The 25,756-nt window shown below is 33.1% G+C and overlaps 1 protein-coding gene across 4 annotated transcripts; it reads right to left on the bottom strand.

Moving 5' to 3' along the window:
• Positions 1 to 1,451: 1,451 nt before the first annotated feature.
• LOC139524035 (E3 ubiquitin-protein ligase Mdm2-like) lies at positions 1,452 to 25,453 on the bottom strand. 4 transcript variants are annotated; one of them, XM_071318564.1, is made up of 10 exons: positions 25,370 to 25,453; positions 20,135 to 20,320; positions 19,865 to 19,939; positions 19,191 to 19,324; positions 17,307 to 17,418; positions 13,910 to 14,036; positions 13,637 to 13,689; positions 11,786 to 11,998; positions 4,512 to 4,592; positions 1,452 to 2,163 (listed from the first exon to the last, which is right to left on the bottom strand). In XM_071318564.1, exons 1-10 carry the CDS (start codon positions 25,370 to 25,372, stop codon positions 1,453 to 1,455), a joined length of 1,695 nt encoding a protein of 564 aa, XP_071174665.1. In that variant the 5' UTR covers positions 25,373 to 25,453; the 3' UTR covers position 1,452. The 4 variants fall into 4 exon arrangements, with proteins under 4 accessions (XP_071174665.1, XP_071174664.1, XP_071174663.1 ...); XM_071318563.1 differs by lacking the exon at positions 25,370 to 25,453 and adding an exon at positions 25,113 to 25,139; XM_071318562.1 differs by lacking the exon at positions 25,370 to 25,453 and adding an exon at positions 22,196 to 22,225.
• Between the last annotated feature and the right edge of the window lie 303 nt (positions 25,454 to 25,756).

The raw sequence follows: 25,756 nt of genomic DNA, 5'->3' as shown, positions 1-25,756 counted from the left end.
TCATTGTAATCAGATGTAATCATGATTACTTTGCCAATGTAATCATTAATTTAATCAGATACTTTCAGAAACGATGTAATCATTAATTTAATTTAATCGTACAAATGACAAAGTAATTGTAATTTAATCAATTACATTGAAAGTAATCGGACCCATCTCTGGTCAACTGACCATTTCTGTCATGTTGACTTATTTGCAAATCTAACTTTGCTGAACATTATTGCTGTTTACAGTTTATCTCTATCTATAACAAATTAATATTCAAGATAATAACCAAAACAGCAAAATTTCCTTAAAATTACCAATTCAGGGGCAGCAACCCAACAATGGGTTGTCCAATTTATCTGAAAATTTCAGGGCAGATAGATCTTGACCTGATAAACAAATTAACCCCTATGTCAGATTTGCTCTAAATGCTTTGGTTTTTGAGTTATAAGCCAAAAACTGCATTTTACCCCTATGTTTTATTTTTACCCATGGCGGCCATTTTGGTTGGTTGGCCGGGTCACCAGACATAATTTTAAAACTAGATTCCCCAATGATGGTTGTGGCCAAGTTTAGGCCCAGTAGTTTCAGAGGAGAAGATTTTTGTAAAAGATAACTAAGATTTATGAAAAATGGTTAAAAATTGACTATAAAGGGCAATAACTCCTAAAGGGGTCAACTGACCATTTCAGTCATGTTTACTAATTTTTAGGTCTTACTTTGCTGAACATTTTTGCTGTTTACAGTTTATCTCTACCTATAATAATATTCATGATAATAACCAAAAACAGCAAAATTTCCTTAAAATTTCCAATTCAGGGACAGCAACCCAACAACAGGTTGTTCGATTCATCTGAAAATTTCAGGGCAGATAGATCTTGACCTGATAATCAATTTTACCCCCATGTCAGATTTGCTCTAAATGCTTCAGTTTTTGAGTTATAAGCCAAAAACTGCATTTGACCCCTATGTTCTATTTTTAGCAATGGCGACCATGTTTGTTGATAGATCAAAACTTCAGATACAATTTATAAACTAAATACCCTAAGGAACATTCAGTTAAAGTTTGGAAGTATTTGGCCTAGCAGTTTCAGAGGAGAAGATTCTTGAAATAGTTTACGACGACAGACGACGACGGACGCCAAGTGATGGCATAAGCTAACTTGGCCCTGTGGGCCATGTGAGCTAAAAAAAAAATGAAATATAATTATTCGTAACAAAACACCACTCACCATGAGCAGGAACATGAATTAAGCTAAAAATGTTACATATCTGAAATATGTAAAAATAAACTTGACACTACGACTGTTGGGTAGAAAGTGAAGGCTTTCAAAATATTTTCCCACACATGAAAATTTTCATGTGACTAAATTAGAAAATTCATACGCATCGTTAATACAAATTTTTCCCCCTATTCGTTGCAACGCGGGAAAATGTAAATATGGCCAGTAAAAAGTATATAAATATTTAGGCAGAATAGTTTTTAATGACCTTTTGAATAGGTCGTCTACAAAGGGGGCATGGTTTTGCAAGTCTTTTCAGTCGCTTGGCACATCTATAACAACATACTTGATGTCCAGTGCAGCCATGAATAATGCTGGCAGTTTTAGGCCGGCTGAAACAGATACAGCACTGACCGAGTTGTGATTGAGAATTTTCAAATTCCTTAATGTTTGAACTTTTCTCAAGCTTCAAATCTTTTTGTGGTTTGTCCAATTTATCTATTTTATTTGATATTGTCATTTCATCTTTATTTTTTGCCGATGCTGTTGTTTGAAAGTTTAACAAAGTTCTAAACGATCCTAACGTGGAAGAATTTTCTATCAGTGACGAATATGATTTCAGTTTATTTTCGGCTAAATTTTCTTGACTAGATTGCTGTCTGGACAGAGTACTAATTCCTGAGTCCTCTTCCTCAGCTATTAAATCCTTGTCCGATTCCAATTCTATCGACGTAAGACGGTCTCTTGAAGAACGACGTTGAATTTTTGAAGAGATGTGCGATATGTCACTACATTCAGAAGAAGATAAAAGTGCCTTATCTTTCGAGTTCATTTTTTCCAAACGTCTCTTTCTTGTAGTCTCTGGTAACCAGTTTGGACGTACTTTTTTACAATGTCCGCAGTGACCATTTAAAGGAGAATTTTTTGTATCACATTCTGTACACGTCCATTTATCCTGTAATTCATGTAATTAGAAGATTTGTCATGATATGTTCAATAGTATTTCCCCCAAATTTACCATTTATTTTCCTCAGAGTTCAGTATTTTTGTGATTTTACTCAAGTTAGGAGCCTCTGGCCTTTGCTAGTCTTGTATCATTTTTAATTTTAGTTTCTTGTGTATAATTTGGAGTTTAGTATGATGTCATTATCACTGAACTAGTATACATATTTGTTAAGGGGCCAGCTTAAGTACTCTTCCGGGTGTTGGAGTTTCTCGCTGCATTGAAGACCCATTGGTGGCCTTTGGCTGTTGTCTGCTCTATGGTCGGGTTGTTGTCTCTTTGACACATTCCCCATTTCCATTCTCAATTTTACGTACCGGTAATCATATACTTTAAATATTTAACATGAAATCTTTGGGATATTAATTAATACTGTAGATTCATTATTATTCATTGGATACTAATTTTCATGGATATGGTGGTTATAGGTGAACCACGAAATTAAATGCTCAATGAATGACAAATTTTCATAAGGCTTGCAAGAAGACTTCATCAAAACCACTAAACGAAATGTCCACGAACACGCATGTTTTCCTTCATTCACGAAAATTGGTATCCACAAAATTAAATGAATTCACAGTACTTATTTTGGAAATACTGACAAATGAAAGGACCTACAACAGACAATCGTAACATTTTATGCCACCAGTTTTTATTTCTAATCCATCCATATACCTTTTAAATGTTTAAATAATAACTGAATATATTTGTTTTCACTAAAGTTTCATATCAACATGATCAATATACAATATAAAATTCAAATATCTAATATGTATCATTTTTGGAGATGAAGGGATAAATCATAGTTTTTAGCTACAATGTATATTTACATCAACAATTTTATCAAATATCATGGTCTGATTTGAAGAATCCCTCAGACTATGAAAAAATGCCTTAAAGAGAACTGCTTAAAGCATGATTTGGATTTATAGATAATGTGAAAGCTAAATTTGTATATAAAAATTTAGTAAATAAAGTTATTGAACTACTACCAACAGTTAAATTTTCAAAATGGGAAGAACTATTGATTATTGATACAACAGAATGGTCAGAATATTTCAGGATAATCAAAAAATCCTGTAAAGATGTTTATTTAAGAACCTTTCAATACAAATTTTTGCATAGAATCATAGCAACTGATACCTTTTTATACAAAATTGAATTAAAAGACTCCAAGATGTGTACTTTTTGTAAACTTGGTGAAGAAACCATTGAACACCTATTTTTTGAATGCCCAATAACTTTTGAATTGTGGTAGTCTTTTTCAAATGTAGTAAATCTTTTTTTTGTAAACTTTGTTCTTAACAAAGAAAATGTGTTTCTTGCTTGCAAACATGAAAGTTTATTACTGAATCTGCTAGTCATAATTACAAAGAATTATATATACAAATGTAAATTAAAATAGAATAAAGAAATACCAATTTCTCGAATATTATATTGCAGAGAAAAATGATAAGAGTCCAAGTTTGTGAAAAATTTTGGTCTCCTTTACATGTAATATTTAATTAATTATTAATTGATATAAATGAGATATTTTCTTTTTCTTTTATATATATTACAATGTATTATGAGCAAAAATTTATCCTTGAGCTTTTGATTTTTTTGTTTGTTCAGTCTTTAAAAATATTTTTTTTTTAAATGTAAGTCAAGATACATATTGTAGCAAAACAAATGAGTGGAGAGTACTTGTATTGTATGAGAGCAAGTCAGAGAGCAAGAGAATATTACCAAATAAAACTTATATGTAACCTTAAATACTATTATTGTAAAAATCAATTTGTCAGTGATATAATTATATACTGAATTATTTTCTATATGTAACTCCTTGATACCATTGTCAGGTGGTATTGTAGGGTACATGTATGTTAAATCCTGACTACTGAAAAACAAATAAAAGATTGAAAAACATATTTACATTTTTTGAGTGCTGCGAGAAAGATATTTCTCCTCACTGGTGAAATATCTGTTTTCAGCAAATGACAGGTTGAAATTTAATTATAAATGAGTATAATCTTGATTTCTTTGTAATTTCCTATTGTGAAGTCCTGAAAAAATGCAAAAATGCGACCATGCCTGATGATGTGACGTTAATATCTATAAAAATGTTTAAAAAGGAAGGAAAAAAAAAACAATTAGAAAAAAGAGCCCACCTCTATAACCCTTGTATAATCATATTTCTCTACTCTCAAAAATTAAATTTAACTATTTAAAAAGCTCAGCAAGCCTTATGCTTTTAATATAAAAATTTAACTGTCTCCAGTGGAGAAATATTGTTAATCCAATATCCAACATTAACTTACCCCATCTGATAATTCTGAATCACTTGAATCAGAATCACCCCAGAATTCCATATCACTATCACCACATATTATCACTACATTCTGAAAAGTATGAAAACAAATTCACTTAAATATTTAGGAAAATACATATGTAATATATTCCTAATTCAATGATTTTGCTAGAGACTTGTAATTTTAACCATTTACAAAAATAATTTTGATCCTGCAAAATTGACTAAAGCCCTCAAAATTCAATTTAAACCCTCACTCAAATCATCTTTGGTACCTGACTTTATACTGCTTTTTTCATGTCTGGTAAGTGTTTAACCTTTCAAACATTGGAATTTCCAGCAAGCTTTGTTAAAGATTTCTAAAACTAATTCCCATTTTTATGAAAGAAATACTTTCAAAGGGAGATAATTCAATACAAATTTTACACCACTCAAATTTTGTCAAGGTACAATTTATTTTCATATGATGGCTTTAGAGTTCTTTGGTCTTTTAACATGTTTAAAGACACACTATATCATTATTCTTTTTTTCAACTTAATTTTCTAAATTCTATAACAAAATTGCAGTACTCCACCATAAGTTCTCGTAAAACAACAATGGCGGTCACGTCATGAAGGGTAAACAAGATTTGACTATCATTTCCATGTCACAATCGGGATGGCAATGAATCTATATATAGATGATCATGTGAAAAAACATGTGGTTGCCATGTGACACGTGCGTGATGACTTCAGAGGCGTCTGCACTTACATTGTAGCTAATGTAAACAAAATGGGACACAAGGGAAAAGAACTGACATCTGATCAGAAAAGTTGTCTCTCTGCATTAAATGATGCAGGTTACAGAAAAAGTGATATCTTCATATGACAGGTATTAAACAGAGTACTGTTTACAGTTTTTTGAAGAGGGATGAGCACCATGGTGATATGGAAAACATAAAGAGAACAGGCAGACCAAAATCCTTTCATGACCGGGACATGAGAAACTTTCCCGTTGCGTAAAAAAACATCGCCATAAATCTTTTTCTGAAATTACTAATATTTTTAATGAGAGCATTGATCAACCTTTCTCTAAACAAACTGTTGAACATAAACTACATTCTGATGGGTTCCACAAGCGGTCAGTAAAGAAAAAAATTTGTATCCGTGTAGTCAACAAGAAACAAGAGGCTCTCAAGAGCCTGAATCGCTCACCTTAATTCTTTTGGTTAAATCTCTCATCAATGATTATTTTGGCTTTTCAATTTATTTAAATGTTTTTTGGATCGTCCTATTTTCTTCAAAAGCCAAAAAAAATAATCATTTTCTCCTATGTTCTATTTTAGCCATAGGAGCTATGTTTCTTGACATACAAGGAAATAAAATATAAAATTTATACTAGATACTCTGAAACTCATTTAGCCTAAGTTTGGCTGAAATTGATACAGCAGTTTCAAAGGAGAAGATTTTTTAAAGTAAGTCAACATGATGAACAAATTGTGAAAAAAGTCTTTAAAGGGCAATAACTCCTTAAGTGGTCAATTGACAATTTTGGTCAATTTGACTTAATTAAAGATCTTACTTTGCTGAACATTATTGCTGTTTACAGTTTATTTCTATCTATAATTATGTTCAAGATAATAAAAAAAAAACCAGCAAAATTTCCTTAAAATTATCAATTCAGGGGCAGCAACCCAACAACAGGTTGTCTGATTCATCTGAAAATTTCAGGGCAGATAGATCTTGACCTGATAAACAATATTACCCAACGTCAGATTTGCTCTAAATGCTTTGGTTTTTGAGTTATAAGCCAAAAACTGCATTTGACCCCTATGTTCTATTTTTAGCAATGGCGACCATGTTTGTTGATAGATCACAACTTCGGATACAATTTAAACTAGATACCCTAAGGAACATTCAGTTAAAGTTTGGAAATATTTGGCCCAGTAGTTTCAGAGGAGAAGATTTTTGTAAAAGATTACTAAGATTTACGAAAAATGGTTAAAAATTGACTATAAAGGGCAATAACTCCTAAAGGGGTCAACTGACCATTTCCGTCATGTTGACTTATTTGTAAATCTTACTTTGCTGAACATTATTCCTGTTTACAGTTTATCTCTATCTATAATAATATTCAAGATAATAACCAAAAACAGCAAAATTTCTTTAAAATTATCAATTCAGGAGCAGCAACCCAACAACAGGTTGTCTGATTCATCTGAAAATTTCAGGGCAGATAGATCTTGACCTGATAAACAATATTACCCAACGTCAGATTTGCTCTAAATGCTTTGGTTTTTGAGTTATAAGCCAAAAACTGCATTTGACCCCTATGTTCTATTTTTAGCAATGGCGACCATGTTTGTTGATAGATCACAACTTCGGATACAATTTACAAACTAGATACCCTAAGGAACATTCAGTTAAAGTTTGGAAATATTTGGCCCAGTAGTTTCAGAGGAGAAGATTTTTGTAAAAGATTACTAAGATTTACGAAAAATGGTTAAAAATTGACTATAAAGGGCAATAACTCCTAAAGGGGTCAACTGACCATTTTCGTCATGTTGACTTATTTGTAAATCTTACTTTGCTGAACATTATTCCTGTTTACAGTTTATCTCTATCTATAATAATATTCAAGATAATAACCAAAACAGCAAAATTTCTTTAAAATTACCAATTCAGGGGCAGTAACCCAACAACAAGTTGTCTGATTCATCTGAAAATTTCAGGGCAGATAGATCTTGACCTGATAAACAATATTATCCCATGTCAGATTTGCTCTTAATGCTTTGGTTTTTGAGTTATAAGCCAAAAACTGCATTTGACCCCTATGTTCTATTTTTAGCAATGGCGACCATGTTTGTTGATTGATCACAACTTCGGATACAATTTACAAACTAGATACCCTAATAAACATTCAGTTAAAGTTTGGAAATATTTGGCCCAGTAGTTTCAGAGGAGAAGATTTTTGTAAAAGATTACTAAGATTTACGAAAAATGGTTAAAAATTGACTATAAAGGGCAATAACTCCTAAAGGGGTCAACTGACCATTTCCGTCATGTTGACTTATTTGTAAATCTTACTTTGCTGAACATTATTCCTGTTTACAGTTTATCTCTATCTATAATAATATTCAAGATAATAACCAAAAACAGCAAAATTTCTTTAAAATTACCAATTCAGGGGCAGTAACCCAACAACAAGTTGTATGATTCATCTGAAAATTTCAGGTCAGATAGATCTTGACCTGATAAACAATATTATCCCATGTCAGATTTGCTCTTAATGCTTTGGTTTTTGAGTTATAAGCCAAAAACTGCATTTGACCCCTATGTTCTATTTTTAGCAATGGCGACCATGTTTGTTGATTGATCACAACTTCGGATACAATTTACAAACTAGATACCCTAATAAACATTCAGTTAAAGTTTGGAAATATTTGGCCCAGTAGTTTCAGAGGAGAAGATTTTTGTAAAAGATTACTAAGATTTACGAAAAATGGTTAAAAATTGACTATAAAGGGCAATAACTCCTAAAGGGGTCAACTGACCATTTCCGTCATGTTGACTTATTTGTAAATCTTACTTTGCTGAACATTATTCCTGTTTACAGTTTATCTCTATCTATAATAATATTCAAGATAATAACCAAAAACAGCAAAATTTCTTTAAAATTACCAATTCAGGGGCAGTAACCCAACAACAAGTTGTATGATTCATCTGAAAATTTCAGGTCAGATAGATCTTGACCTGATAAACAATATTATTATACCTTACATATATTTTAAACAATTCTATTGGGTGAAACGTTATCACGTGACATGGAATAATTCAGTTGTTTTTTATTCTAATACAAGGAAGGACGAATAACCCTAAAAATTTGCACCAGCGGTGAATAACCCTATTATTCACCGGTGAATAACCTTTTCAGTTTGTTGATTTGTACTTGAGTTACCTCCCATGAAAATGACGTCACAGACGTAAATAAACAAAATGGCAGCGTTCACGTTACAATGGAAGCCCACCGAGAGAAGTGGAAATTAGGCAGTGGTCATGAAAAGAGTGCCAGCAGCCGTGTCTCTTATAAACGGTCCTTTTCAGGGCCATCAATATTTTACAAAAAGATTCTACCTTTGTTGTACATTCGAGAAATTCTAGAACACAAAGCCGTTAAAGGTATTTTTAGCTTGTGTGTTTGTGTTGACTGTTGTGTAAAGTCCAAAGAAGTGTTCGAAAGGCCTTTCCAATGTTAGTTCGGTATAATAAAACAATTGTGGCCCCTTAGATTCGATGAATATCCAAAATTGTCAACCCTTGAAAGTTATTTCACTTCGGGCTGCGCCCTCAATGAAATAACCTTCTCGTGTTGACAATTTTGGATATTCACCTCTTCAACGGGCCATAATTGTATATTATCCCATGTCAGATTTGCTCTAAATGCTTTGGTTTTTGAGTTATAAGCCAAAAACTGCATTTGACCCCTATGTTCTATTTTTAGCAATGGCGACCATGTTTGTTGATAGATCACAACTTCGGATACAATTTACAAACTAGATACCCTAAGGAACATTCAGTTAAAGTTTGGAAATATTTGGCCCAGTAGTTTCAGAGGAGAAGATTTTTGTAAAAGATTACTAAGATTTACGAAAAATGGTTAAAAATTGACTATAAAAGGCAATAACTCCTAAAGGGGTCAACTGACCATTTCCGTCATGTTGACTTATTTGTAAATCTTACTTTGCTGAACATTATTCCTGTTTACAGTTTATCTCTATCTATAATAATATTCAAGATAATAACCAAAAACAGCAAAATTTCTTTAAAATTACCAATTCAGGGGCAGTAACCCAACAACAGGTTGTCTGATTCATCTGAAAATTTCAGGGCAGATAGATCTTGACCTGATAAACAATATTATCCAAAGTCAGATTTGCTCTAAATGCTTTGGTTTTTGAGTTATAAGCCAAAAACTGCATTTGACCCCTATGTTCTATTTTTAGCAATGGCGACCATGTTTGTTGATAGATCACAACTTCGGATACAATTTACAAACTAGATACCCTAAGGAACATTCAGTTAAAGTTTGGAAATATTTGGCCCAGTAGTTTCAGAGGAGAAGATTTTTGTAAAAGATTACTAAGATTTACGAAAAATGGTTAAAAATTGACTATAAAGGGCAATAACTCCTAAAGGGGTCAACTGACCATTTCCGTAATGTTGACTTATTTGTAAATCTTACTTTGCTGAACATTATTCCTGTTTACAGTTTATCTCTATCTATAATAATATTCAAGATAATAACCAAAAACAGCAAAATTTCTTTAAAATTACCAATTCAGGGGCAGTAACCCAACAACAGGTTGTCTGATTCATCTGAAAATTTCAGGGCAGATAGATCTTGACCTGATAAACAATATTATTCCATGTCAGATTTGCTCTAAATGCTTTGGTTTTTGAGTTATAAGCCAAAAACTGCATTTGACCCCTATGTTCTATTTTTAGCAATGGCGACCATGTTTGTTGATAGATCACAACTTCGGATACAATTTACAAACTAGATACCCTAAGGAACATTCAGTTAAAGTTTGGAAATATTTGGCCCAGTAGTTTCAGAGGAGAAGATTTTTGTAAAAGATTACTAAGATTTACGAAAAATGGTTAAAAATTGACTATAAAGGGCAATAACTCCTAAAGGGGTCAACTGACCATTTCCGTCATGTTGACTTATTTGTAAATCTTACTTTGCTGAACATTATTCCTGTTTACAGTTTATCTCTATCTATAATAATATTCAAGATAATAACCAAAAACAGCAAAATTTCCTTAAAATTACCAATTCAGGGGCAGCAACCCAACAACAGGTTGTCTGATTCATCTGAAAATTTCAGGGCAGATAGATCTTGACCTGACAAACAATAATACCCCATGTCAGATTTGCTCTAAATGCTTTGGTTTTTGAGTTATAAGCCAAAAACTGCATTTGACCCCTTTGTTCTATTTTTAGCAATGGCGACCATGTTTGTTGATCAAAACTTCGGATACAATTTACAAATTAGATACCCTAAGGAACATTCAGTTAAAGTTTGAAAGTATTTGGCCCAGTAGTTTCAGAGGAGAAGATTCTTGAAATAGTTTACGACGACAGACGACGGACGACGACGGACGCCAAGTGATGGCATAAGCTCACTTGTCCCTTCAGGACAGGTGAGCTAAAAATGAGGGAGATATTGCAGGGGGAATTTTACATAAAACTGTTATTGCACACTGGAGTAAAGTAATCTTCAGCGATGAGTGCAAGGTAGTCATTAGGCAAGATTCTCGTGTCAGTGTTTGGAGAAAGGTCGGAGAAGAGTGGCTGACAGATTGTATTTGCCCTCCATCTCAGCGCAAGTATAGTTTAATGATCTGGGGATGCATCACTTACCATGGTGTCTTAACTATTACCATTGTTGAAGGGAACATAAATGCCTTAAAATACATTGACATTATTGACAATAACTTGTGGCCAGTGGTTGTTCGTCATTTTCCAGATAATAACTATGTTTTTCAAGATGATAATGCCCCCGTCCATCGAGCCCGATCTGTTCAAGATTTTTATTAGGGTAACGGAACTAAATAGCATAAACTGGCCAGCTCAGAGTCCCGACCTCAATATTATTGAGAATTGTTGGTGGGTATTAAAAAGGGAACTGCAAAAACGAACTCAGAACATAAATAACACCAAAGACCTGGAACGTGAAATTCATGACATTTTAAGGTAGGATTTTTTTATTTTGTTACTTGTTCAATAGTTCCAAGTTTTTTCATGTGCAGATTTACATTGAATGGCAGCCATTTTGTTTTTACGAATACTTATGGCGGACGACTGTACACTATATTGGTTGTATTTGTATGATCTCTGAAAATGAACTTCAATTGTCCCTTTGAAAGCTAAATCTGTTAGTTTGAACTTTCAAGCTGTGGTGGGTTCCATAAAATTAATAATAATACTTTTAATACCACAACACTAAAATTGGCCTGGAGAAAACACTGCTCTTAAAATGACTAATTGTTTGTGTTGGTAATAATCAGATATTTCCTAGACTTCTTTATAACACAAATTATTTCTATTCTGCTGAAAACCAATTTGATATAAACTGTTACAAGCACACTACTGATCTCTAGTCAAAAGGACCCCCTTAAGATCCAGTATACAGGAGTACTGTAAAATCAACAAAAAAGGGTAGCATATAGATAACCATTCTTAAATAACTGCATATGACCTTAAGGTTGAGTGATGTATGATATCCCTATAAAACTCACAGTATCTGAGATTCCTGATACACTGGCTGTGCTGGATATAATATCATCCTCATCTGAACAGACTTCATACTCGAATGAGATTCTGTCAGCATCAACCTCTACAGACATAACATCCTCAGTACCATTGGTTCCAACCTCTACACCTATAGCATCATCATCATTGTCAGCATCTAGCTCGATGGCTATTATATCTGGTTCAGAATCTCCCCTTTCCTATAATTGATATACACTAGTTTACTATGCTTTCTTAGCTTAATATGTTTTAATGAGGTTTATTGCTATACAGTGTGTTTTCAAAGCACTTCTTTTTTCTTAGTGGATGAACATATATAGGAATGTGAACTTTCAGCCAAAATGGAAAATGCTGGTATTAATGGTTTCCCCACCAACTCTATATAATGTTTATGCCTCGAAAGACCTACTGTAAAAGTTTGGTATTGGGACTATTGGTAGTGAATGACAATAACATTGCAGGTCTCACAATATACACAAGGTTATGACTTTTTCAGTAAAATATGATGATGCCCCCTTTTGTATATGAGCAGTTATTTCATTTGTAAAGGGGCATAACTCTAAAACGGTATAAGTGACTTCACCAAAATTCAAAGTTGATCTTTGTGTTGTGGTAATAAGCATTATGAATAAGTTTCATAACATTTGGTTGTTTCAAATTAATTATTGAAAGTACAGACTGATGGACTAGGGAAAACTTAATGACTCTCTCTGCTACAGCAGGACATAAAAACATTTCCAAAGTAGTATACATGGTCTTTCCTTTAAGATCATTTATAGTTTATGTAAACAAGATGGATAAATCGCAGAAAAGTGCTGTTAACTTTTTCGTAAAAAGTCTACGTCTTAGCGCATCGTCGGAAACGACAAGCGCAGAGGATGATAACACATAGACCTGCAGACATGTTTGGTCTGAGATTGAACCAAGCGGAGGGATGACATAGCAACGTTACTAGTTAACAACGAACACATCATTGCCTGATATCGTTTCCTGTGACATTAAATACGACTAGTATTTATTATGGAGTGTGATCATTTCTGGGCTAATAAATACCGGTTACAAACTTGGTACAATATTAATTTTATTTTCAAATAAAGAGTTCAAAAGTCCCTGTAGTGCACATATATATCTATTCTAATATGTATACAAGGGCAGTTACTAAAAAAAAACCCTTTTTTTTTTTTATTTAATATCTAAGAGAAATAAAAGCTTCAGGCCAAATGCAATGGTATATCAATTATGATTTATATTTCAAAGGGGGCATAGTTGGTTAAATTATTTGATCAGGACTTATTTTCGCGAGTTTCAAAGACATTGGTGATGATATAAATTTCACAAAAATCTGGCAACACATGACGGACACCCGGCATTTCTGTCCCCTGCAACGGGTTAAGACAAGTAATAAAAAAATCCCATGTGGAGGCTCAAATTGCGGGAAAGGAGGGTATCACTTCAGAGCCTATATTTCGAAGTTCCATATGCAAAAGGGCCTTTGTAATGGATCCATTTTGAGATTTCATATTTCAATTGGATGTGAAACTTTAACCTCACATATTACTGTATCTTATGATGGTAGTTACGAGAAAACAATAAAATTCTGATAGAAACTTATATATTGAGGGGTATTTTGAAATTAAACAAAAATATAGCCATTGTTGGATTGTAGGGGAAGTACACATGTATACAGGAAAAACGTCAGAAAAAAAAAGTGCATAAAAGGTCCTAAAATTTTTTTAAAACAGTTTCGCATCCACATCATTTTAACCCTGGCTACGCCACTGATTTATCTACATATCATGTTCAAAACAACAACATGTAAATTTGTGATTTTTACTTACAGAAACCCATCTATGTCTTCTCCTACCAGTAGATGCAGCTGACAAGTTTTGTGCTAAAATGAATAGAAATACTCATAAAAATATTAAGTCAACTCTAAAACAAGGATGCACATGCTGTCATGCTAAACAAACCAAACTCAATGTACACAACATCTTGCCAATGCTGAAACATGTCAAAAGCTTATCGAATTTGTACCAACATGTTATTTAGAGTTGTTGCCCATTTAATTTTAACATACAAAACTGTAATAATTATATACTTTCCATGTTTACCTCTGTTAGAACTCGTGTCTGATGTTTGACCTTGGAAACTATTTTGTTTTTTCTGCTGTTCCCCTGTCTGTGTACTGGGACTATGTACGAGTATGTCAATCAACTTTGGACAAGAAACAGTCACTATCTGAAAATAAACAACTTTTTTTCATAAAATACTGACGAGAATAACCATGATAACTAATTATATAAATTAAGAGTGTGGAAACTAAACAAGAGGCTCTCAAGAGCCTGAATCGCTCACCTTAATTCTTTTGGTTAAATCTCTCATCAATGATTATTTTGGCTTTTCAATTTATTTAAATGTTTTTTGGATCGTCCTATTTTCTTCAAAAGCCAAAAAAAATAATCATTTTCTCCTATGTTCTATTTTAGCTTTAGGAGCTATGTTTCTTGACATACAAGGAAATAAAATATAAAATTTATACTAGATACTCTGAAACTCATTTAGCCTAAGTTAAGCTGAAATTGATACAGCAGTTTCAAAGGAGAAGATTTTTTAAAGTATGTCAACATGATGAACAAATTGTGAAAAAAGTCTTTAAAGGGCAATAACTTCTTAAGGGGTCAATTGACAATTTTGGTCAAATTGACTTAATTGAAGATCTTACTTTGCTGAACATTATTGCTGTTTACAGTTTATTTCTATCTATAATTATATTCAAGATAATAAACAAAAACAGCAAAATTTCCTTAAAATTATCAATTCAGGGGCAGCAACCCAACAACAGGTTGTCTGATTCATCTGAAAATTTCAGGGCAGATAGATCTTGACCTGATAAACAATATTACCCCATGTCAGATTTGCTCTAAATGCTTTGGTTTTTGAGTTATAAGCCAAAAACTGCATTTGACCCCTATGTTCTATTTTTAGCAATGGCGACCATGTTTGTTGATAGATCATAACTTCGGATACAATTTACAAACTATATACCCTAAGGAACATTCAGTTAAAGTTTGGAAGTATTTGACCCAGTAGTTTCAGAGGAGAAGATTTTTGTAAAAGATTATTAAGATTTACGAAAAATGGTTAAAAATTGACTATAAAGGGCAATAACTCCTAAAGGGGTCAACTGACCATTTCCGTCATGCAGACTTATTTGTAAATCTTACTTTGCTGAACATTATTCCTGTTTACAGTTTATCTCTATCTATAATAATATTCAAGATAATAACCAAAAACAGCAAAATTTCCTTAAAATTACCAATTCAGGGGCAGCAACCCAACAACAGGTTGTCTGATTCATCTGAAAATTTCAGGGCAGATAGATCGTGACCTGATCAACAATATTACCCCATGTCAGATTTGCTCTAAATGCTTTGGTTTTTGAGTTATAAGCCAAAACTGCATTTGACCCCTATGTTCTATTTTTAGCAATGGCGACCATGTTTGTTGATAGATCATAACTTCGGATACAATTTACATACTAGATACCCTAAGGAACATTCAGTTAAAGTTTGGAAGTATTTGGCCCAGTAGTTTCAGAGGAGAAGATTTTTGTAAAAGATTACTAAGATTTACGAAAAATGGTTAAAAATTGACTATAAAGGGCAATAACTCCTAAAGGGGTCAACTGACCATTTCCGTCATGTTGACTTATTTGTAAATCTTACTTTGCTGAACATTATTGCTGTTTACAGTTTATCTCTATCTATAATAATATTCAAGATAATAACCAAAAACAGCAAAATTTCTTTAAAATTACCAATTCAGGGGCAGTAACCCAACAACAGGTTGTCTGATTCATCTGAAAATTTCAGGGCAGATAGATCTTGACCTGATAAACAATATTATCCCATGTCAGATTTGCTCTAAATGCTTTGGTTTTTGAGTTATAAGCCAAAAACTGCATTTGACCCCTATGTTCTATTTTTAGCAATGGCGACCATGTTTGTTGATAAATCACAACTTCGGATACAATTTACAAACTAGATACCCTAAGGAACATTCAATTAAAGTTTGGAAGTATTTGGCCCAGTAGTTTCAGAGGAGAAGATTTTTGTAAAAGATTACTAAGATTTACGAAAAATGGTTAAAAATTGACTATAAAGGGCAATAACTCCTAAAGGGGTCAACTGACCATTTCCGTCATGTTGACTTATTTGTAAATCTTACTTTGCTGAACATTATTCCTGTTTACAGTTTATCTCTATCTATAATAATATTCAAGATAATAACCAAATACAGCAAAATTTCCTTAAAATTACCAATTCAGGGGCAGCAACCCAACAACAGGTTGTCTGATTCATCTGAAAATTTCAGGGCAGATAGATCTTGACCTGATAAACAATATTACCCCATGTCAGATTTGCTCTAAATGTTTTGGTTTTTGAGTTATAAGCCAAAAACTGCATTTGACCCCTATGTTCTATTTTTAGCAATGGCGACCATGTTTGTTGATAGATCATAACTTCTGATACAATTTACAAACTAGATACCCTAAGGAACATTCAATTAAAGTTTGGAAGTATTTGGCCCAGTAGTTTCAGAGGAGAAGATTTTTGTAAAAGATTACTAAGATTTACGAAAAATGGTTAAAAATTGACTATAAAGGGCAATAACTCCTAAAGGGGTCAACTGACCATTTCCGTCATGTTGACTTATTTGTAAATCTTACTCTGCTGAACATTATTCCTGTTTACAGTTTATCTCTATCTATAATAATATTCAAGATAATAACCAAAAACAGCAAAATTTCCTTAAAATTACCAATTCAGGGGCAGCAACCCAACAACGGGTTGTCTGATTCATCTGAAAATTTCAGGGCAGATAGATCTTGACCTGTTAAACAATAATACCCCATGTCAGATTTGCTCTAAATGCTTTGGTTTTTGAGTTATAAGCCAAAAACTGCATTTGACCCCTATGTTCTATTTTTAGCAATGGCGACCATGTTTGTTGATAGATCAAAACTTCGGATACAATTTATAAAATAGATACCCTAAGGAACTTTCAGTTAAAGTTTGAAAGTATTTGGCCCAGTAGTTACAGAGGAGAAGATTCTTGAAATAGTTTACGACGACAGATGACGGACGACAGACGACGGACGACGACGGATGCCAAGTGATGGCATAAGCTCACTTGTCCCTTCGGGACAGGTGAGCTAAAAAGTGAGCAATTTTCCAAGTTTTAAAGGGGCATTACTCTAGAAAAGTATTGATTCACTGGCCAAATCTATGTATCTGTGTATAAGTTTCAAAAATTTAGACATGGAAAACTTAAATTTGAGTGAAGAAATGAAAATGCCCTGGACGGAAGGGCGGTCAGGGTTAATACTGGATGTCATCATTGTCCACAGCAGCGGTCATAAAAAAATGAAAAGATTTTTGGATGCCACAGCCATAGCATTTTCAAAACAATCTGAAGATCCCTGAATCAATTTAAATTAATAATTACCTGATTTACTTGATTTGATGAATTACTTCTTTTCTTTGGTATAGCGACTAATTGTTCTTTCTTAACCATACATGAGTCAGGTAACTGGTAGCAGTTGGCATCTATCAATTTCCTGAAAATAAAAGACAGATGTAAAACATTATAGAGATTCATAATTTCAGATAAAGATTATCGACCCAGACCTCCCCGTTTAGATAAGTTTATAGTTACTTCCGTTGTACAAGTTGATAGGGGAATATATCATTTTGACAATATTACAGCAATTTAAAAACCAATCAATCAATAATTCTTATTCACATCCTTTGGTCTTCCATTTATTAGCAGTTACGTCTTGTTACCATTCATTATTAAGTCTCCCAAACAAAGTTTGGAGACTTATTGTTTTTGCTCAGTTCTTATGATTTTTATTATTCTTCTTCTTTTTCTTTTTCTTTTTCTTCCGCCACTTTAAAAAAAATGAACTTGTCCGCAGCGTTTCTCAAAAACCACTTGTCAGATTTACTTAGGGTTTCATAAAATGTGTGCATTGGGGTCTATTAAGGGGTATTTTGGGGGGCCGAAAGAAGGGAGGGGTTTACTATAGAACCCTATGGGATTTTATTTTCGAAAATTTTCAAATGAATATAACTTGAAAACTTTAAGTGATAAACACACACAGTCTTCAGAAATGATCATAGGACAATAAAACAAATCACATGAAATAAAGGGAATCCCTGGGGGGTCATCCCACCCCCTTAAATTTGAGAATATACTATTATCTTGTAAATGGTCCAAATCCCCACCCCTAAACCATATATATTCTTGAATGGGACGATAAAACAAATTTAATGTTGTAAAAGGGAATTCCTGGGGGGTCACCCCCACCCCGTTCAATTTGAGAATGTGCTATTATCTTGTAAACGTTCCAGATCCCCACCCCAAAACCATATAAATTCTTGTAGGGGACAATAAAACAAATCAAATGAAATTTAAGGGAAGTCCCTGGGGGTCACCCCCACCCCATTAAATTTGAGAATGTGCTATTTACTTGTAAACTGTCCAGATCCCAACTCCTAAACCATATATATTCTTGTAGGGGATAATAAAACAAATTAAATGGGAAAAAAAGGAAGTCCTTAGGGGGTCACCCCACCCCCTCTTGTTTGAAAACTTGTAAACGGTCAAGATCCCCACCCCTTAACCATATTTATTCTTGTATTGGACAATTAAACAAATCAAATGAATATGGGAGCTTTGTTTGGGAGACTTCTTAACAGCATCCTGTTACAATTACTTCTTGTTTATCTTCGTATTTAAATACTGAAGAAACAAGAAGTTGCACACAATTCCTTGCAATGCATTTTTATATAAATGAGGTCTTTCACTTTAGTCTTTTAGATCTGTTTATCATGTTTATCCTTGCTGCAAGACTTGAAACACCCAATTTATAGGATTATTTTTATATAAACTTGCTGTCATTTCAATTTTTGCCCTTTCTCTCCTAAATACAAATCAATCAAAAAGTACAGCTTTATAATTAGTTAATGTTTATTCCTTCAGACATATCCAATAGATATACAAATAATAAATAGCAAATTATAATGTTTCTATCAAAACATACAGTTGATTAAACAATAAATAAGCGATCACAAAATTAGGCATTGCAGTCAACTCAATGGTACAGAACATGCGTATTATATACATATACATAAAACTGAGAATGGAAATGGGGAATGTGTCAAAGAGACAACAACTTGACCATAGAGCCAACAACAGTGGAACGCCACCAATGGGTCTTCAATGCAAAGAGAAACTCCGGCACCCTGAGGAGTCATTCAGCTGTCCCCTAAACAAATATGTATACTAGTTCAGTGATAATGTATACAATTATAGATAAATACTTACGTTGCTTCTGTGAAGGTAAACTTATCAACTCCAAATACTTTTCCCAGAGGATCTTTTTTACAGAACACGATACTAGGGTCATTTGGATTATACAACTGTCTGCTACCAATGTAATCCTTCAGATAACTACAGACCTTCAATTTACAGATAATTAAGTTGAAATTAAGAACGCAAGTTTTTATAGTGTCAAAATTGATATGGTAGCATTTTTCACAATAATAAAAAATTTCTTCATTTATTGTTATGTTTACAGTATTTAAGGTGGTACCTAACCATTTCACTAAAATTAATTTGGCTCGTTTTATTTTGATAGAATTTTGACAAAGTATTTACTTTGACCCTTTAACAAAAATATGTAAATTCTAAAAATTTTGAACCAACCGTTTTGTCAGAAAAATTGCACTGGTTATATAGCAGTTTGACAAAGACCAATTTTGATCTTTGAGAAGCTTATTATTCCCTTTACAACACAACGTAATTAAAACGTTTAGCTGACTTTACAGAGTTATCTCCCTGTAGTGTTAGGTACCATCTTAAATATGCTGATTGCAATAAATATAAAATCACTACTGAAAATATGAATGAAAGCTTTAATTATTGCGAAACCTGGTGCTGTGCATTTTTGGCATTAATACAATCATGGAAATAATTTCTGAATTCAGAGAAATTTTTACCTCTTTTCTGGATAACACTTCCCATGATGCTCCTACTTGTTTAAGTAGGTCAAGAAATTCACGTCTGGGTCTGACCTACAAATATAAGACGATCATTAATTTTGATATTTGCTTTCAATACAATTTCATGTTCACAAGTTCTACTATAAATAGATAAAAAGATTACAAATTAACAAATATCCAGAAAACATAATTCCCTCTACTAGAGTAGGTGAGGCAAACAAATCTCCAATGTTTTAAAGAAACTGCCAAAACTTTCTGATAACTTACCATAGGATAATTGACCTCACATTCTTCAGTTGTTATGTAATGGGACTCTGTGAGTTGCTTCAAAGTAGATACATTTGATCCTGCAAGTGTGCTGTATGTATCAGGAGGCTGTCGTACAATTAAATTTGGATTATTGCACATGTTTACTTGGCTTGATGTTACTTGACCACTTATAGTGTAATTGTGCTGAAATAAAATAAAATTATGAAAATATTTAAATTGAATTAAGGATGCACACCTCTGAGGAGCAAAAAAAAAAACTAGAATAATTTATTTAAACTTTCTTTCTTAACCTGATATTTGGTTTTATAAGATTGTAAAAGAATAATGGGTGAAGAAAAAATCATATGGTGGTGCACCAGGGCTTCCAAAACGGTCATATATTCCGGTCATTTGTATAATGTCCGGTAAAAGACCGGCTGGGCAAAGCATGAAACGGTCATATACTTTTTAGTTTTCAAGGCTTTTTCGGTCATTTTTACATAATTCACGATCGTTTTGACCCAAACTTTTGCCTTTAACATCAACACATTTCCGGTCATAAATGTGACATGATGATTAATTACTATCAAAACAACACCTAATCCAATACTTTCTAATTTTAATCGAGGCTAATTAGTAGTTGGACAGCTGAAATCTACCTGTTCAGGTGACAGGTGATCTATGTTCAGTACTGGACATCGTATAAATTGATCGGTTTATTCACAATTTTTTTCTTACTTTTCAGTAGTTTGTTTCTAATTGATTTAGTCCAAAAGATTAAAATTATAAGAAATTAGTTTATCAACATGATTAGATGAAAAATTTAAAAAGGTTTTAAATGAAAAATCGTCAGAACTACGTCGTATGAACTAGAACACGTGTGCGCATGTGCACAGGTGGGAAATTTAATTATGCATCCTACATTTCTTCAAAAATGCTAAAGTTATCATTGATACCTGTATCTAACGTTCATTTCAAGTATTTTGATGAAGAAATAACGTGGAAAGAGTATCTTCACTCAGTCGTGCTTTGTAAAACATACACGGATTTTACGTATCCGTTTATGGTCCATGTTTTACCATTGTCAAGTCAACATCCGGTTAGAACAATGTGAAAACGAAACTAAAGTTTTTGCACAAATAAAAAGTCTAAGGCAGATATGAGTACGCTGATGTGCACACTTTGAATGATGCACTGCTAATTTAACAGTTACATCCGAACATCAAATTCATATCATATCAAAGTAAAGTTTAAAAATCGTTTGTTTTAATGTAATGTTAATCATTGAAATGGCCATCTGATTACCATAATTGCCTTTTGTGACTAAGTCTTAAGGAATTAAAATCGGGATCAGATATGAAATGTCCGGCTGGCTCAAATATTTTTTGGAAGCCTTGTGGTGCACTTCTTTTTAGCAATGTTTAGCTACAGCCTTTTAAAAGTACCAAATTTTCATGATTTTCCCATTCTTCATAAATTTTTACCTATTTTTGGGCTATTATCATGAAAAAAAACACCCAAATCCACAATTAAACTTTTTTTCATACTTTCAATTAAGATCATGAAGATGAAGTGGACCAATCTGAATAAGTTTAAATTAAAATTACTATAGGTAGGTGTTAAATTGTTAATATAAGAAAGTTTAATCATATTTTGATGCTTTTTGTGTCAAATTCACCATGCTGTCGATTTTATAAATTTGTGTATTTGTGTAACTTCTTTGTTATAAATGATTGAGAAAATACATATCTATATCTAAGAAATTTGAAAAGAAAAAAAAAGATATGGGATGTACATGCTTCTGGTAAAATCATTTTTGTACCCCTCACCCATTTTCTAAAAATTTTGCCAAAAAAGTCTGACTGGATCATGTTGATTGGTAATAAAATTTTAAAAATTGATTACTCAAAAACTACTCATTGTAAATACACAATCTTTTCCCCTTATATCTTCACTGAGACTGAAATGTCAAAAGAATACATCCTTAATTTAAAGCATTTCAATCGTATCATTACATATCAATAAATACAACATTAAAATTGAGAATTGAAATGGGGTATGTGTCAAAGAGACAACAACCTGACCATAGAACATACAACAGCAGAAGGTCACCAAAAGGTCTTCAATGCAGCCAGAAATTCCCTCACAGGGAGGCCTCCTTCAGCTGGCCCCTAAATACAAATGTAAATATTATATACTAGTTCAGTGATAATTAACATTATTTAAACATTTATTTTTCATTCATGAAGAGAAAACTGTTTATCGGCTGATCGTAGTACATGGCCTTAAATTAACATGATTCATTTTTTATGCATGGAGTTCATTTTTTTTTTTTTAAATATGAACATGATGAATGCAAAAACTTTGTTCAGACTGATTAAGTCAATTATTTCATCATAAAAAGTTTTTAAACACAATAATTAATAATGCAATTATTATCCCAATTGAAAGTTTTATACTAAATAAAACAGTTAAATGACCATGACTGCACTTTTGATCAGTTAATATTCCCCATTACTGACACCAGGTGTAAACTAGAGGCTCTAAAGAGCCTGTGTCGCTCACCTTGGTCTATGTGAAATTAAACAATGGACACAGATGGATTCATGACAAAATTGTGTTTTGGTGATGGTGATGTGTTTGTAGATCTTACTTTACTAAACATTCTTGCTGGTTACAATTATCTCTATCTATAACAGTACTTTCTGTGGAAAATGTTATTGAAAATCTTCAAATTTTAAGAAAATTGTTAAAAATTGACTAGGAAGGGCAATAACTCCTTAGGGGGTCAATTGACTATTTTGGTCATTCTGACTTATTTTTAGTTCTTAATTTGCTGTACATTATTGCTGTTTACAGTTTATCTCTATCTATAATAATATTCAAGATAATAACAAAAAAACAGCAAAATTTCCTCAAAATTACCAATTCAGGGGCAGCAACATAACAACCAATTATCCGATTCATCTGAAAATTCCAGGGCAGATAGATCGTGACCTGATCAACAATTTTACTTCCTGTCAGATTTGCTCTAAATGCTTTGGTTTTTGAGTTATTAGCCAAAAACTGCATTTTACCCCTATATTCTATTTTTAGCCATGCAGCCATCTTGGTTGGTTGGCCGGGTCACCGGACACATTTTTTAAACTAGATACCCCTATGATGATTATGGCCAAGTTTGGTTGAATTTGGCCCAGTAGTTTAAGAGGAGAAGATTTTTCTAAAAGATTACTAAGATTTACGAAAAATGGTTAAAAATTGACAATAAAGGGCAATAACTCCTAAAGTGGTCAACTGACCATTTTGGTCATGTTGACTTATTTGTAGATCTTACTTTGCTGAACATTATTGCTGTTCACAGTTTATCTCTATCTATAATAATATTCAAGATAATAACCAAAAACAGCAAAATTTCCTTAAAATTACCATTTCAGAGGCAGCAACCCAACAACGAAATGTCCGATTCATCTGAAAATTTCAGGGCAGATAGATCTTGACCTGATGAACAATATTACCCCACGTCAGATTTGCTCTAAAGGCTTTGGTTTTTGAGTTATAAGCCAAAAACTGCATTTTACCCCTATGTTCTATTTTTAGCCATGGCGGCCATCTTGGTTGGTTGGCCGGGTCACCGGACACATTTTTTAAACTAGATACCCCAATGATGATTGTGGCCAAGTTTGGTTAAATTTGGCCCAGTAGTTTCAGAGGAGAAGATTTTTTGTAAAAGATAACGCCGGACGACGGACGCAGGACGACGACGGACGCCGGACGCCAAGTGATGGGAAAAGCTCACTTGGCCCTTCGGGCCAGGTGAGCTAAAAAGGGGGGTCAATATTTCTTGACTCTTCAATACCTTGGATTTTTTTATTAAACTCATTGTAAAAATTGTGAAAAGTCTTTAAAGCAGTAGAACAAACAAGGAAAAATCAACAAAAGCTGATCTTAATATTGAAAGTTTATGTTTCTCTAGTCCAAAATGAGATTTTCAAGTATTTTCTATCAAAGTATAAAATTGAGAATGGAAATGGGGTATGTGTCAAAGAGACAACAACCCGCCCAAATAAAAAAACAACAGCAGAGGGTCACCAACAGGTCTTCAATGTAGCGAGAAATTCCCGCACCCGGAGGCGTCCTTCAGCTGGCCCCTAAACAAATATATACTAGTCCAGTGATAATGAACGCCATACTAATTTCCAAATTGTACACAAGAAACTAAAATTAAAATAATACAAGACTAACAAAGGCCAGAGGCTCCTGACTTGGGACAGGCGCAAAAATGCGGCGGGGTTAAAATTAAAATATATATAGGCTTACATTACAGTCAGTTTAAATTGAGCTGTGAAATTTGTAATATGAGTCGCGCATTATGCTCAGAAAGGATGTTTTTAACTTCAAATTGACTAAGGATTAAGAATAAACAGAACAAAAGATTTCTGATCAACTTTTTTTGCTTTTTAGGTGTCAGACCACCAATTACTCCCTCCAATTTAGAAAGTATGTAAAAGTAGCCCTACTCTAACACAAAATAGTGCTTTTGATGTCCTTGTTTACTTAAACTATCCAACAAATTTGCAGAAATGAAACTTTTGGTGAAAAAGAAATATATCTAGATCATTTTTTGAGCCAAAATTTACTTGTCTATGAGTTTGCATTTAAAATTGAGGATTAATGCGCTCCATAGCAGGCCCGTACGTAGCCAGGAATTTCCAAAGGGGGAGTTCGTTAGCCTCAAAAACTTGACTTTAACAGTCACAATTCGAACAGAACGTTGACTTTAACAGTCATTATTTGTTTTCAAGGGGGGGTTTGTCCGAATCCCCCGAACCACCCCTGGCTACGGGTATGCATAGTATACTAATTTTAGATTTCCAGAAAACCAGGTTTTTGTTTTGGAGTACCTCTGTTTGAAGGTCAGTTATTTTGTTAGAAGGCTTTAAAGGTATGGTGAAAATTGGCATGTAGAAAGCTGATTCATGTACAATTAAGCATATACCTGGTTTCCCATTAAGGTCTATGAAGTTAAACTTGAGGTAAAATATTTAGAAAGCTGTGAAAATTGCAAAATTTGGGTGGTCTGACACCTAGGATATATAACAACACACGTTTCACAGTGTATGATCAAATATATGTGAAAGTGTGTTAATTTTAGGTTTATATATAAGTTAAAAAAAATTATATTTAAATAAAGCTTTCAATCCCCTTTTATATAAATCATCTATAGCCTCAGATAAGGATAAGAAACATGTTTACCATTTTCCAGCATGTGCTTCCGGTGTACTATATTAAGAATTTTCAAAACGAGATTCCGCGGGAATCTACTTTCATTTTCATTTCAAAAGGGACAATGTCATCAGGTTAGTGATATTATTGATAGACAACCTTACTTAGTCAGTGGCGGATCCAGAGGAGGGCGTAGAGGACGTACGCCCCCCTTTGACTTCTATTTCATAATTCCACCAAACAGAAAGTAATATTCTATTACAAATACAAAATACAAATATTTTTATTGGCACAAACTCATTTATAACAATAAATGGTTAAGACCTATGGCGTTACATACAACTATAATAATTGACATGGTAGAATGAAAGGTTCCATGATAACATATCATGCTAAATTATGAAAAGTTACAAAATG

This window comes from Mytilus edulis, chromosome 5, assembly GCF_963676685.1.
Source record: "Mytilus edulis chromosome 5, xbMytEdul2.2, whole genome shotgun sequence".
In the NCBI taxonomy this organism is placed as follows: Eukaryota; Metazoa; Mollusca; class Bivalvia; order Mytilida; family Mytilidae; genus Mytilus; species Mytilus edulis.
This window is presented reverse-complemented; position numbering and strand designations above follow the sequence as displayed.